The following is a 15,209-nucleotide window of genomic DNA, read 5'->3' on the forward strand; positions in this document are numbered from 1 at the left end:
CTTTGAGGGAAAACTTCTTCCATAAAAAGCCACTGCAACTTACTATAAAGATTAGCAGAGAGGGCACAAAGAGGAATAGCAGAAAGGTTTTTGTTTTTAAAGCATCCCTTGCTACTACATGAACGCTCCTGCCAAAACTCAAGCACAAAAAGGAAGCAAACAGAGAGTGGGTAACCTGGGGGGAACACAGAGACATCATCTGAGCATGCAGGACTGAAGTTAGGAATGCCAAAGCCCAGCTGGAATTGAACCTGGCAAGGGATGTAAAAGGCAAAAAGGGCTTCTGTGAGCACACAAGTGACAAAAGGATGACTTAAGGAAAATGTGGGCCCACTGCAGAAAGGGGTGGGGAATCTGATGACATAGGGCATGGAAAAAATGAGGTACTGGATGCCTTCTTTGCCAGTCTTCACAAGCAAGACTAGTCAGCAGGAATCCCAGGTCCCAGAGACCTGGGAAATACTAGAGCAAGGATGATACAACTTTGGTAGAAGGGGATCAGGTCAGGGAATACTTACGTATACTGGATATATGCAAGCTAATGCACTCACAAGTGCTGAGGAAGCTGGCAGAGAGCATTGCAAGCCCACTCTTGAGAATCTTTGAAGGATCAAGGCATTTGGGAGAAATGCCTGAGGACTGGAGGAAAGCAAACGACACTGTAATCTTATAGAAGGGCAAGAAGGAGGGCCCACAGAACTACAGGCTGGGCAGCCTCACCTCGATCCCTGCAAAGGTGATGGAGCACCTAAATATGGAAACCATTTCAAAGCATACAAAGGACAAGAAAATGATTAGGAGTAGTCAGCATGGATTCATCAGGTTGAAGACACACTTGACAAGCTTGAGAAACCTCTGCAATGAAATGAGTGGTTTGGTAGATGAGGGGAGAGCAGTCAGTACTGTCTACCTGTACTTCAGTAAGACCTTTGACACTGTTTCCTATATGATCCTTACAGAAACGTTGTTGAAGCATAGGCTGGATAAACAGATGGCAAGCTGGACAGAAAAATGGCTGAACAGCTGGGCCCAGAGCGTGGTGATCAGAGGCACAAAGTCTAGTTGGAGGCTAATAATTAGTGGTATACCATGCGTCAGTACTGGATTTGATCCTGTTTCACATCTTCATTAATGAGCTGGATGACGGGGCAGTGTGCCTTCAGCAAGCTTACAGATGAAACAGAAGTGGGGGTAGTGGTGGATACACCAGGATGTTGTGCTGCCATTCAGAGGGACCTCAACAGGCTGGGTCAATAAGAGCCTCATGCAGATCAGCAAGGGGAAGGGCAAAGTCCTGCACCTGGGGAGGAACAGCCCCAGGCACCAGGATGTGCTGGGGCCACCCAGCTGGAAAGCAGCTCTGCAGAAAAGGTGCTGGGGGTCCTGGTGGGCACCAAATCGAACGTCAGACAGAAATCTGCCCTTGCAACTAGGACTAACAATATCCTGGGCTGCATTAGGAGGAGTGTCACCAGCCTGGTGATCTTTCTTTCCCCTTTTCTTGGCACTGGTGAGGCCATGCCGGGAGTACTGGGTCCAGTTCCTGGCTCCCCAGTACAAGACAGACATGGAGCTGCTGGAGAGAATCCAATGAAGGGCCATGAAGATGATGAAGAAACTTGTTCCTTCTGTGAGGAACAGCTGAGATATCTGGGACTGTTCAGCCAGGAGAAGAGGAAGTTCAGGGGGAATCTCATCAGTGTATATAAACACCTGAAGGGAGAAGGCAAAGAGGATGGGGCCAACCTCTTTTCAGTGGTGCCCAGTGACAGGACAAGAGGCAATGGGCACAACTGAGACGCAGCACGTTCCCTCTGAACATCACAAGACACTTTTTCCCTGTGAGTGTTACTAAGCACTGGCATAGGTTGCTCATGGTGGTTGTGGAGTATTTACCTTTGGAGTTAATCAAAAGCTATCTGATCATGGGCAACCTACACTTTGTGGCCCTGCTTAAACAGCATTCCTGGACCAGACGATCTCCAAAGTTTACTTCCGACCTCAACTACTCCGTCACTCTGTGATGGAAACTGAAATCTTATTACTGCAGAATATTATTATATAACATTCCAAATGAGATATGGCAGCTACCTATACCTAATTGGAATCAATTATTAGGTTCTAAAATGTTTAAATGACACATAAAAAGAGATTCAGCATAATACACATAACATGGAAATACAGGAAGTTAAAGAAATGTTCACAGGAAAGAAGAAAACCTCATCCATTAAATTAGCATATTGCAGAAGGGGTAGGTATTGAAATTCAACTGCGTTGACTTTCACAAAGAAAGATAATTATGGGTATACAGAAGTATTCAGCCCTGCAGGACATGAGAGAATCTGTACATTTTTAAAAGCATGAAAAAAGTTCTTGTTTTGCAGAGATATATCAGAGTAACTAAATCCATACAGATCTCTATGCCAGACAGTGTTTAACTGTTATGAGTCAACACACTTTTTTTTTTTTAAAAAAGAAATCTTTGCACCACAGGGAAGGCATCTCTCAGCAGAGCAGATGAAATGAAGAGATTCTATCTGTTCTTAATACCAGCTTCTCATAAGACATAAGAAAAGTCATTCCTTTCAAAAGAAAGGAAGTATCATAACAAATTTCGTCCTTTACATACAGCAGTCACCGTGATATTGCTGTCATACTGGTACCATTCACAGCATTTAAGTGACGTATCATGCTATAGCAGAGATATATTTTTCCACAAAACTGATTTACTGATCTTACTAAAAAGAACAGTATATTTACTTAGCACAGGCCAATCCTTCTACTGTGTTAGTTATACCTGTCTGAGCACTGGCTTCTGGTATACCAAGCATCACAGGAGAATCATTTGTTCCTATAGGAATCAGACTGCCATACATAAAGAGAAAGAACCAGCTGATAAACAGGTAGACCATCTTAAATTTAAATAAAAAGAACCAAGTAAGTCTGCAAATCAAACAACAGCAACATCCATAACCAGCAAAACATACACTTTAATATATTATACAAGCAAAAAGGGAAAGAGAAGAAGGAGCAGAAAGATGAAATTATCTCATGCAGATTTAGCAGCAGCAAAGGACAGTCCTCAGCACACTGTTCATAAATGGGTACCTGGACACTGGCTACAAAACAGATCTCAAGTATAAGCAGTTCAGGGTAGAGTCATCATAGCCTATTGCAAGCAAATATCAGTTAATTTAAGGCCTTTGCAAACAAATGATACACTGGGACTTGCAGGTTGCAAAAGATAGACTTACTAAGACCGTCACCCATGTTCAGTTTTGTGGGAACATCAGCTTCATCCACACCTTTGGAAACATGGTTCAGAAGGGCACTGAGCTGTCAATGAAATAATTTTGGCCTTACCATAGTGCACAGTAATGATCTTATATTTCTATGTCATCACAATCATATATCATCGTTCTATTGTGGAATTCCGATTGTCAACATTGCAACCATATAATTTAGTCTTCTGGACATATTTCAAAAAGTTGCAACAGTACTGAGGTACTGTTGTGTCTGTAGTGAACACTGAAACATCCTCACATTTTTTAGCATGTAAATGGCCTATCTTAAGAACACTATCTCACTTCAGTTATCATCAGATGGCCATTTTCCATAAGCCTGATGGAAATTTCTACTTTGTGATGTACCATATCCTAGTGAAATCCTGGTAAAAAATCCTGGTAAAAAAAATCCAGCAAGCATCCACTGAAACATTTCCAAAATTCTACAATGGCTAGTAATTGTAATCTACAAAGTTTAGCCTGCAATCAATAATAACACAACCAACAAGTATTTTAAAAAAGAAGCACTATAATGGTTCAAAATCCAGCAGCTGGAACTTGAAAGTGCCTGACTTGAAATGCTAATGTAAACATAATTCAAAGACTTTACACTAATGTATTAAAATGGATACTACAACCGCATAATGTTTTTCTGCTGCACAGATGGGAAACTTGAATATGTATCCTGTACCCACACATATTCAGCTCTAGTCTCTCCTTTATGGGCTTCTTTTCCAGATTACTCTGTCTCCAACTATTTGTTACAGAGCCCGTATCCAGGTCTCATCCATACCCTTCGCAGCTGACTTCTCCCCCCCGCTTCACAGGTCCCCATTCTCACCTTCCAGCAAAGACGTCTTGCAACATATCCAGCTTGCTGTCGAAGCAGTATTCCTGGTGACCTCCACTGCCCCATCCTTCTATGTCAACTCATTACTTCAAGTCCTAGTTTCTGTTTCCAGCCTCCTTTGCACCTGCCAGTGAGAGCCTACCCCTCCTTTGTGCCTTTTCCTGATTTCCAAGCCCAGCTCTTGTCCTTAACTTTTAATCAGAAAACAAGATCCTCAGCAAGTGGTAAGACTTGACTGGATGGGTAAAGTTGGGAATTGTCTGAGGCCAGAAAGGAGCTGACATCTTCACACCATGTCACAGTGACTCCAGCATAACCCAAAGCTCAGCGATACAACAGTGGAAGATTTCCACCAACCTCTGAAATTAAGCAAATTTAGTTAGATCTTCACTGCAGAAACTTTAACTGCAATGATCTAGACAAGTCTTAAACTAGTCACTTGCAAACATTCTTGCCCTTCCCCCTCCCTGATTACCTTCACAAGGTCAGTTAAAGGAAAAGATATGTAAATGGTAACGCCCTAGCAAATTTCAAGTTCTGTTTCAAACCCTGGTGACAGCAGAATCAGCAGAAGTTCTTGTATTTCTAACAGGAGAAAGTTTTACCTGCTTCACTGGCTTTATTTGTGGAAACAAATGTAACATTGTTTAATAATTTTCCCAATAAATTCAACTTAGGGATGGACTTCAATTTGAACAGTCAACTTTTTGCAAAGCTAGAATGTAACAGGAGTTTACATTAGGAAGCAGCCTTAACCATGGCATTATCAGTCCCACCTAAAGATATTAACTCTTTCATTGCATTACAATTCCAATTTTAAAAAGAGCTATATTATAAAGGCAAGGCTGACCAAAATTTTAGAATTTCTCTAATTACTATAAATATTTAACATACAAACTTAGTATTTTAAAAGGGGCAGTCTCTTCCTGCCTTACTTTTTCAATGTTCTATACTTTAATAACAAGAATTGTGTTGTTACAGTAGTAGCCACTAATAAAACTCACTATTCTTGTCAATACCTTTGCATTTAGCTGAGAATAACAGAGCAACAAAAGCAGAAATCAGAAATAACACAAACTAAAAAGTTCTTAAGATATTAAGTAAAGCCAGAAATTCTTCATTGATCACATTTTTATCTGCATTTAGAAATAGTTAAGACAGAGACATCTGGATACTAGAGAAAGAAACATTTGAACATAGTTAAGTCATGTTTAAAAGTAAATACAAATTTAAATACCACAAGCTTCAATTTCAGGTTCACCTCCTAAGTCTAAATATTTACATAAATACTGTTTTTAAACATTTCGTGTAATATCAGCTTGCATTGAGAGAATTAGCTTTTCAATGTGCATGTCAAAGCAGCAGTCAACAGCACAGAGCACTCCAAGCAAAACTTCAGAACATGAAAGGGAGAATTACTCTGTCGATGACTTAATGACACCGTGGAAACCTTTACCTGTTACCCTGATTGCTTCCAAGCTCTCAAAACTCAACTGTAATGTCAGATTTTGAATTCTGTCACAACTCTTTGTTAACGACTCACTTTTTATTACAAGTATCTTGGGATCTTTAAGTGACCCTAATCATTATTATTTATGCATTATCTTTTTAAATTTGGTGGGACTGAAAAGATGTTAATTAATAGTTTCATTTAAGTTATAAATTTACATGTATGATTACATCGACTTAGTTAGAATACAGAACCCAATTTCCAGAGTTTTAATGAATATCTCTGTTCATTATAGATGGCAGAAATCTAGATCTTCTGAAAATATATATCATTCACACAGAAGGTTCATTTATATAGCAAATTCTGACACAGCACTAATGCAGACTACCAACAGCATCAAAAAATTCTTATTACCAGCACCAGATCACACTCCCCACACCTTGCTTCATCACAAAAAATCTTTGAATTCAGAGATCACCACATTTCCCTGCAGAGTACATTGGCTGATATATTACTACTACATGCAACAGAATAATTTAAGGAGGCTTTTCCATGCGTTCTAGAAGCAGAAGTAAAATCTGCAACTTTAAACACTATGCAAGTCAAAAAGACTATAAAACCTAAACATGAGGGAAAAAAAAAAGAAAAAAAGAAAAAAGGAGTGGCAACAACACATTTCCTTTTCAATCTTGTATCAAGCTACTAAGGGCTCCAGTACAAAATATCTCATTATATCCTACCACAGCTGCCCAGTTTCACTACAAAGCCTTTCCCTGTGCTCTCTCTCCACACATACATACAGCATAGTCACTTTTGCCTTTGGAAACAGTGATTCTGCAATCTATGGATTCTTCCTGCAGAAAGTTTCATTTATGTGTTCCTTTACAGACTGCAGATCCATAGATGGCAGAGTAAGACAAACCCAAAAACCCTTGCAAAACAAGAAGGAGTCTCACAACTGTTCCCACACGTGGTCAAGTCTTGGTACGTCCAAGACTGTACATAGGCAAAAACACGTTTTTATTCTCCAACACAGATTGTAAGAATAGAAAAGGAAGGTCGAGTTGACCTTTATCTCCAAAAATCTCCTGGGAGTGAATTTTGGCTTTTTAATGTAAGAATAAAAACAGGAAGTCTCTATAAACATTTAGAGGACCCAATACATTGGTAACGTTACTTTCACAGCACACATTTGTCTTTATTAATTTCTCAGCCTGTAAGGCATTTTTCAAATACGTTTTTCTAGGATCAAGGAATATTAAAATATCAGGCAGATAAGTTACATAATCTGTCTTTTTTTCATTAGAAGGCTGCAGAAGAGCATTATCTGTGCTGACAGTGTCTGGGCATTTTGAGTAATCTTTTTATAGTGCTTCAATTTAATAACATCCAAGCTTGGAACACACTCTGTGCCTGATAAGCAGCTCATACAAATCCAGAAGGTAAACATTCTTTGAAGTCACTGTATTTTTTACACCGGAAATACCAGGCATCAGTCACACCGTAAATTACATACGTTGATCATGCCAGAAATAGAACCCCCGCAGCTAGACTATGGATTCAATCTCATGTTTCAACCCATGTTTCTAAAATCAGCAGCACAGTTCACTGATAACATAAGAGCAAACTTGTCTGTTAATAAACTGTGGATGTATGTCCAAATGATGCAGGAAAAGCTGGCTTTCCCCTTTCAAAGAATGGTTCCACCTATACAATATAGTTTCAAAAGTTTCAAAAATAAGTTTTTAAAGTTTCAAAATAAGCTATAAAAATAAATTAGATTTTTCAAAGAGATGAATAATCCATAGATTTGTGGAACAGAAGAGCAGTGAATGCAATCTAGAACCTGCATTCAGACTCTATAGTTACTATCCTGGAACATGATCAATAAAGTTTCCCATTAAAGTCTCTTCTGTAAATTAGATAGCTACATCAGTGTAACTGAAATGCACAGCAACTCTTTAAATTCTTTAATTATATTTCACATTCACTATCTCAACACCCCTCAAGACAACAATATGTTAAAATGTCATATTTCTGAAGTTGTCACATATGCCATTCAAATCAAGAAAAAGGACAAGCAACGGGCAGAGTTCACCTAAAAAAGACTTTTAAAAAGGTACAGCAAACTGTCCCTCACCACCTCTGTAGCAATGAAACCAAGAACACCCTTCTAAGACTACAGATATTGCTACCAGTAGAGTTTTATCCAGATCTCCACTGGAATCCAGTTAAGAAAGTTTCTCCTTATGACACTTTGATTTAAGCATACTGGGTTGCTTTGTTCATTCTTCCAAGACTTATGTGTAGTGTCAGCCGTTGCTCAGCAGTTCACAAACACTGTTCACCTTTTCAGTTTATCTACTGAAATCAAGTAATTTAAAAAGATGCCATGTTTAGTATTGGATAATCACATTTCACTCAGCTCTGTTGCAAGACCACAATATTTCAAAGGATTGTGACAATACCACAACTCCCAGAACATCATCATCTGCTTGGCGAAAAACATACACCCTCTCTGGTGGGCAGATGCTGTACATGCTTTTTTATTACAGGTTCCATACACCTTTCACACTGAAGGCCAAAGCCACGTCCAGCAGCAGAAACAGGCTTCCAATGGGAGATGGTGCTCATCTGTTCACAAGAAGTACTGAGAGTGCACTTGCAGGCCTGTTGCACAGCCAAAGACCATTCAGGAAGCAGATGCGGCGTGACATTTGCTCACTGACTGTCTTAATAGGACTGCCAAACCCAGAAGACAGAACAAGTGTTTGAGATTTAATCCCAGCCTTCAATGCATACAAAACCTGTTCCCTATTCCATCAGTGCTATTTCCTCACATGCATGTACGGTATGAGCACAAGCTGATGCTTGTTCTAGAAGAGCAGAGAAACACATGGGAAAGTACCTCAGGGTGGGGACTGCTGCTGCTGAACTTTCCCCTTCCCAGAGGGGCTCAGCCCAGTGTCCTGCACCTCATCCCGCAACTCCTCTCAGACTCACTTGCTCTCTGTCTAAGGCTAGGAAGTGAACATTTTGGCTTGCAAAAACCTAACTCCCAAGCACAAAGAAAGAAGCAGAAGGTATAAAGTATGCACCTAAATCAGCACAGTACCTTTTAATTTTGCTGTGCAGAAAATATATCCTTTTTTTAGAAATTACATACCATCAGCTTATATACTGAATGATAAAAAGAACATAAACGGTAACATTAAACAAAACATTTGCATCTAAACTGCTGAATATATTGCAATACTATAACACCAACACTTAGCCCACAACAAAATCTCTTTGACGTTGTCTTAGCAGCACCAAGTTCACTAGCCTCCCTCTAGTGAAAATTGTATCCAAGGATGTAATTTGGCTCTTGATCCAAGGATATAATTTAGCCCTTAAGTATACAACTGAGAAGGACATCACAAAGCTCAGCAATTTATTCCCTTAATGTTCCTACATTACTCATTTGAACTGTCTCAGATTAGGCATGTGCATGACTGCTGACCTTATTTAGCGTGACAGCTGTACTAGGTCAGACCACAGATCTCCCTACCTCAGCACACCCGTATCAGTGGATAGCTAGGGAAGGGTACAAGAACAAGCCTAGCATGTAGTAGCACCTCCCTGGAAGGCTACTTCAGCTTTAGCAAACTGAAGTTCACAGACTTCCTGAGGTAGAGGCTTTGAATTTGGAAGAAGAAAGTACAGGTTAGACCATCCAGCTTCTTCCATACAAACACCTCTTTCTGCAAAATTACCAAGTGAATATATACAAAGCATATGAATTCTGATACAGTTTCATTTTAACTACATTTTAAAAAAAAACAACACAGAAACAGTATAATTGCATTTTCTGTGCACTGAACTACTGACTCGTACATGTTTTCAGAGACACTCATGATGCTGGCTTTAAGTATAATCACATAGTGTACTCTTAAGGTTTACAGTACTGCATGACTAAAAAAAAAAAGAAGGAATCCAAAGAGCACATGCCTAATTTGTGTGTTATGTATTGTATACACATCACATCCATACTTAATGAAGCCTTAAAAAGCAAACTCCACAAATAATGTTAAAGGCATAATATTGATTGGCAGGTGAAAGCCCACATAGTTGGATATCACTATTTACTTAAAAGGTATCAAAGCCTGTACTGCATTCCCATGGAGTACAGAAAGAGTCATCTGCAAAATTCAGATTTTTTTTTTTTAAATTTGCCTCTCTTAATGTATCACTTACTGAAAACAAACAAACAAAAACAAACACTAGCACCACCACAGAAAGCCTTGCAACACAAGAACAATGTTTTTTCTACCACTGTATTTAGTTACAACACACTGAATCTCCCATGCAAACAGCACATTGGCCAATCTTTCTTTGAACAGAACGAAAATAAGATTGAAGGGGAAGAAAAGCAGAGAAAATAAGGTAACATACTGATATATGGATCAATAAGCAACAGTTTGAACTCTAAAGCTAGAAACCACAAAGTATGAGTTTTGTACAAGTCAGACTGACCTGTGATAGAAATCTGATTATTTTCTATTTTTATTTAATTTCTGCATGACCTTTGGAATGGAACAGGGAGAAGCAAATAAAGACTATCAAGATTTCTGTTTACCTGGACAAGAGTATAGGAAGAGCAAACATCAACCACACAAAAATTTCTACAATTACAGCTGTGTCTTGAAAAAATTATGTAGCTTATATTTTGCCCATTTCCCAAAGAGAGATCTAAATCTCAAGCAAAGAAAGTTTCAATACAAATGGAATGAGTTGCAATAATTTCATTTTCTATTTTGTCTAATGCATCCATTCAAGAACACATTTACTATACCTCCAGGGCTTTGTAGTTTTCCTATTTATTTTAATAATAGTAGTTTCATGCCTAGAACTTCACATACTAAAACAAAGAGACAAAAGCACGCACCTACAATAAAATCCACTGTGCATTGTAGACTTTCTTGGTCTGTCATTCTTTTGCCATGTAGACATACACAGTGGTAACAACCACTGCAACAGGAAAATATGAGCTGACAGTAGAGTCAGAGTTTCAAGTGAAAACAGAGTAGGACTGCACTAATTTCCTCTTGTAGACAGTTTCAACTTCTCCCATTGAACACAGTGCCTCTGTCTTCGATTGATCAAAAATAAATATGGCATACAGAAGGTATAATCAGAAAGGAAGGAAAAGGGAAACGCATGACAAAGATGTGAGAAACACAGAAAGACTTTCCCAAAGGCTTCCTGTCTTCAATAACAACAAATACAGCAGTTCAAATCAACAGTAGGAAAAGGCATAATGGAAGCATGCAAATTACATGGAGAAAACAGTTGGCTGAATAATTAAAGGTAAGCAAGTAACTAACTGCATCTCTGAGTACTTATGCGTATTCTCCCATGTAGGGCTTATTTCTGTAAGCCCTCCATGTTTCATTCAGAACGTGCTTTTTTATTTGAAGACCAATACTGAGGCTGACCTGGCCCTTTGAGTGAAACAGACTAAAGCATGCTTACACAAGCAGCTCAAATCACAGAGATGATAACCAGCAGCAAAGAAACGATGATTAGCAGCTGGGGAAACTCAGGAGCGTAACATCTTCACTGGTATGTTTGCAGTCAGAAAGGGGCCTACTTCTAACTCATCTGTGGCACCAGACTACAGATGTAAATCAAGTATTAAAGTAAGCTCATTGGAATAAACAAACAAACAAAACGTTCCATGGTGCATGGACACAGACTTCTTTTGATATTTCTCATGTTAAAACATTGGATGCAGAACATACTTACAACAAAAGTCTTATTTTGTGATGGGTAAAGTAAACTTGAACAGGTAATGTTTCAAGGTAGAAGTGTCACTGCCTGCTCCAAATAGCTAAGCAAGTATCAGATTTTTGTGACACTCCACATTGTGTGTGACCCTGGAGCCTTGAAAATCAAACGTTGAAGGAATAGAAAGCAGTGAACAACAGACCAACAAGAAAAGTGTAGCCAGGAACCCCATGACAGACTCTTTACAAAAATAACCCAGGCTTTTATACTGAGGTTATGAACTCAATCTATGCTGTGTTGCCGGTACACAATTTCTAAACAATCATTTGAAAAAGTAACATAAGAGTTAATTTAATTGAACTATTTTGTAGTTAAAGGAGGAATATATACAGAATTTCTTTTAGTAGAACTCCCCAGCCACAAACCTACCACTCATCTTGCATGGCAAGATACTGCACTGGCTTAGGTCTCTCATATTTACTTTGCTTTCCCCTACACTGCTGCCCCTCTCACAAACCTACTGATTCTGATTAACTTTCCATGCTATACCTCATTGTCTCCTATCTCTGTACAATTAACTCCTCAAATCGTGAACTCTCTCATTCTGCTAAACACGTCCTATTATTTCTAATAAAATATAAAATAAATAACATGTTACAATGTAAGGTGTATCAAAGAAATAGGCAAAGAAGAAAGAGGAGCATATCAGTTAAACCGGGAATGCAGATTCAATTTTCTACAAAATGACCTCAATAAAATGCTTGGGATTTCAGAACATAACTCAAATTAGCAGTTCTCAGGACAAGTAAACACATAAAGATGATGCATCCAAAACATTTCAGCAACTGCCAGAAATACACCACTTCTGAAATATTTATTAAGTATTTGCATAACATCTGATATGGCTTTAATTTCTAATTTATTAAAAACATACACAAACATGTTGTACAAAAAACAGACATACCCACAACTTTAAGAAATAACAGCGTAGTAGGGTTTGCAAGGGAAAAGCAGAAAGTTTCCCATGGCTTGATATCTTTTAGGCAAGGAAAATAACATTCACCTAACCTAAAGGAACAACATCACCTTGGAAAAATACAATCAAATACAACTTTGCCAATGTTGTTGTCACACCAATAAATATTTGTCATCTTCTGCTCACCCCACCTCCCTCCTAAATTAGTCACCATCTGGTTAATCTCAGCTGAGATCTCCATATTTCACCTACTGCAAAGATGAACCTTGGGTATAAACACAGCTCTTGGGAGGTAAGGGAATTTCTGCTGCAGGGAAACAGGAAAAAGCATCTCTACACGATTACAATCATTTGCTTTTCACCAGTCTAAAGCAGCAAGAAAGTTCAGGTCATTTCCTCACTGGCACAACAAGTTATAGCAAGATACACATTCTATTAATTTTTAATTGCATTGCTTGCAGAGTGAAAACCCAAACGGGGAGCGTTTCTTTTTAAAGCATAAAGAAGGGCACTGAAACTGCTTACCTCACTCAGCTCTGCAGGAGAGTCATTTCCATATTTCAAAGCAACTCCAGAATTCATGATGAGACTTCTCAGGGCTTGATGATTTCTGCAGATTTTAATGCTTCGAAGCTTTGTTTAACTGATTCAATACTTTCTTCTGCAATTTTTCCCCGTATTGCATATTTTGCTCTAGACAGCCATTTTTACTCCACATTCATAGTTAAAATTAATGACGTAAGATAATCTAAAAGAGCCAAACTGGTTTTCACTTCACATATAATCCATTGCTGTTAGCGATTTTTTGATACTGTGGAGTGCTCAGAGAACGCAGGGAAGGAACTGCTTGCCCAGATCCCAGGGCTGTCTCAGTCCATCTGCAAGTCGTGCTTCACCTCCGCTGTCCGTTTTCTGCTGCTCTTTTCCACAACTCTGTTTAAGAGCATCTCACAAAGCCGCTTAATGTAATGATTTGGTAAGCTTCATGCAAGTTCACAGAGAAAATAAAAGGAGAGCGCTGCTACGGTCTTCAATGTTCAGGGAGAGAGAAGGGAAAAGAAAAGAAAGCTCCCCTCCCCAAGACAAACCAATCCTGCACTTCACGCTAAAGTTTCCCCTTCCAGTGAGCCTGTAGTTTAAGTGGTTTATGATCAAACACAGCTGTCTTGCTGCTGGCTAAAGGGTGCATGGAAGGGGCGGTACTAAAAGGAGAGTGCAAGTGGGAGGGAGAGAGCTATAGAGAGTTCATTTTGGAATTACAGGCATCTTTCCAGCTTTCTGTATACTAATTACTGTACCAAAAACTATAAAGCTAGGCAAGTAACAGGAAACGCCACCTGGATAACAATCAAGTTGGAATCCTATTTCCCCATTCCCATGTGCAATTAAGTAAGGAAAGCCAGGGGATTCTGGGGATGGGGGTTGTAATGATCTCAAAAGGTCACAGTAAAACCAAAAGCACCATTAGAAAGCTGCAGGTTTTACAGAACACACTGACATTTCACAAAGACTTTGGGGAGATACTATGGGAAGAAGGTGGGAAAAAAATACTTGCTTTCAACATGCAACAAATAACCTAGAAAAATCCTTAAGAAATTGGATTTGAAGACATGCTCTACTCATTGCAAGAACAGAAGACCTCCGGTTCCCCTTCCTTCCGTCCCCTCAAATCTACTGGCAGTCCCACACAATTTGTGATGCTGGATTATGATGCATTTCTGAGTTAGAACTGGGGAATGCCACACTCCGCAGCTGAAATTTACATATCAGCTTAATACAATGTATTATAACAGTGTCAATTCCTGAGAAGAGTTCAAAAAAATTTATGAGAAACAGGAACAAATTCTATAAAAGCTGTGGTACAACCTTTGCACCTTTGCAAAAACATTTACTTGTAAAATGATGCTCTCCAAAAGTAAGATTTGAAAGTCAGCCTGGGACTTTAGTTTTATTTTATCCTCTATTAATCACAGATGAATACCAGCATGCATACATACAGATAATTCATCCAAATGACAATACAGAAAGTGCATTAAGAAGTAGGGCCAAGATAAACACATACATATTGATCCGTGATACTAAAATGGACTAGCATTTTCTGTATCCCTATCCTTCCCCAGTGCCCAGGATCAGGAACTGCAACTTAGGCTCAGAAGGTAAAGGGGAATGTCTCATTCTCTTTACATTTTTACTTTTAATCTCTGTGTCTGTTTTCAAGGTCTTTCCTTCTCTTTTCTGTATTTTTCTTATTCTCCAGTTTGCTTTCTAGTAATCTGTTTTTACATTTACCTTCTTTTTTTTTTTTTTATGTTCACCAAGTGTTGCCTTCATTCTTCACTATTTTACTCCTTGAGAGCATCTTTCCTGCCTCACCTTTATGTTCAGTTCTAACTGTGCATTTAGTGCTTCTCTGTATCCCTTATTTATGTGCTTTGTTCCTGACATATGTTTCCATTTATCTTCACTCAAGCAGTGACAACGGGCTGCACTGCTCTCTGCTGGCAGATTGCTGCTGTCTCAGCCACAAGAGACGCACAGCACAGTGCGACATCGGGCAAACGGCACATTCCACCTCCAGTGGGTAGGCTGCCAGGAAGATGCAGGGTCCTCCAGACTGCAGTATGAAACAGTGTATCCAGAGTAGTTTTGTGCACTGATTTCCTGCGCATTAAAATGTGATTAACAGTGTTTTATATCGAGAAACAGGTGTCCTACCTCATTTCACATACAAGAGTAAAAAACACTTGAGTTCAAAACCTTCTGCAGCTGACAGTACATTTTAAAACATTTTATTTTTTCCAAGTTATGGCTTCCCAAATGGGAGGGTAACAAACTTTTTTGTACTTTGTATCAGTATCCTAACAACTTCTATATTTTCTC

General features: G+C 39.0%; 1 protein-coding gene and 1 long non-coding RNA gene across 6 annotated transcripts in view; both read right to left on the reverse strand.

Moving 5' to 3' along the window:
- Nucleotides 1–15,209, reverse strand: part of MCC (MCC regulator of WNT signaling pathway) — a 208,639-nt gene that overhangs the window by 151,805 nt on the left and 41,625 nt on the right. Inside the window, exon 1 of one of the 5 annotated variants that reach the window (XM_080572780.1) lies at nt 12,855–14,002. The exons of the other annotated variants lie outside the window; for them this stretch is intronic. Coding sequence (XP_080428906.1) covers nt 12,855–12,911 — 57 coding nt within the window. The 5' untranslated portion in view covers nt 12,912–14,002. Of the gene's footprint in view, nt 1–12,854; nt 14,003–15,209 lie in introns of those variants that run through there. 5 annotated transcript variants of the gene reach the window in all.
- LOC308185120 lies at nt 610–12,846 on the reverse strand. Its single transcript, XR_013943135.1, has 2 exons — nt 4,126–12,846; nt 610–3,336 (listed from the first exon to the last, which is right to left on the reverse strand). It is a non-coding gene; the product is annotated as an uncharacterized lncRNA (long non-coding RNA).

Source organism: Anser brachyrhynchus (assembly GCF_964034855.1).
Source record: "Anser brachyrhynchus genome assembly, chromosome: Z".
NCBI lineage: Eukaryota > Metazoa > Chordata > Aves > Anseriformes > Anatidae > Anser > Anser brachyrhynchus.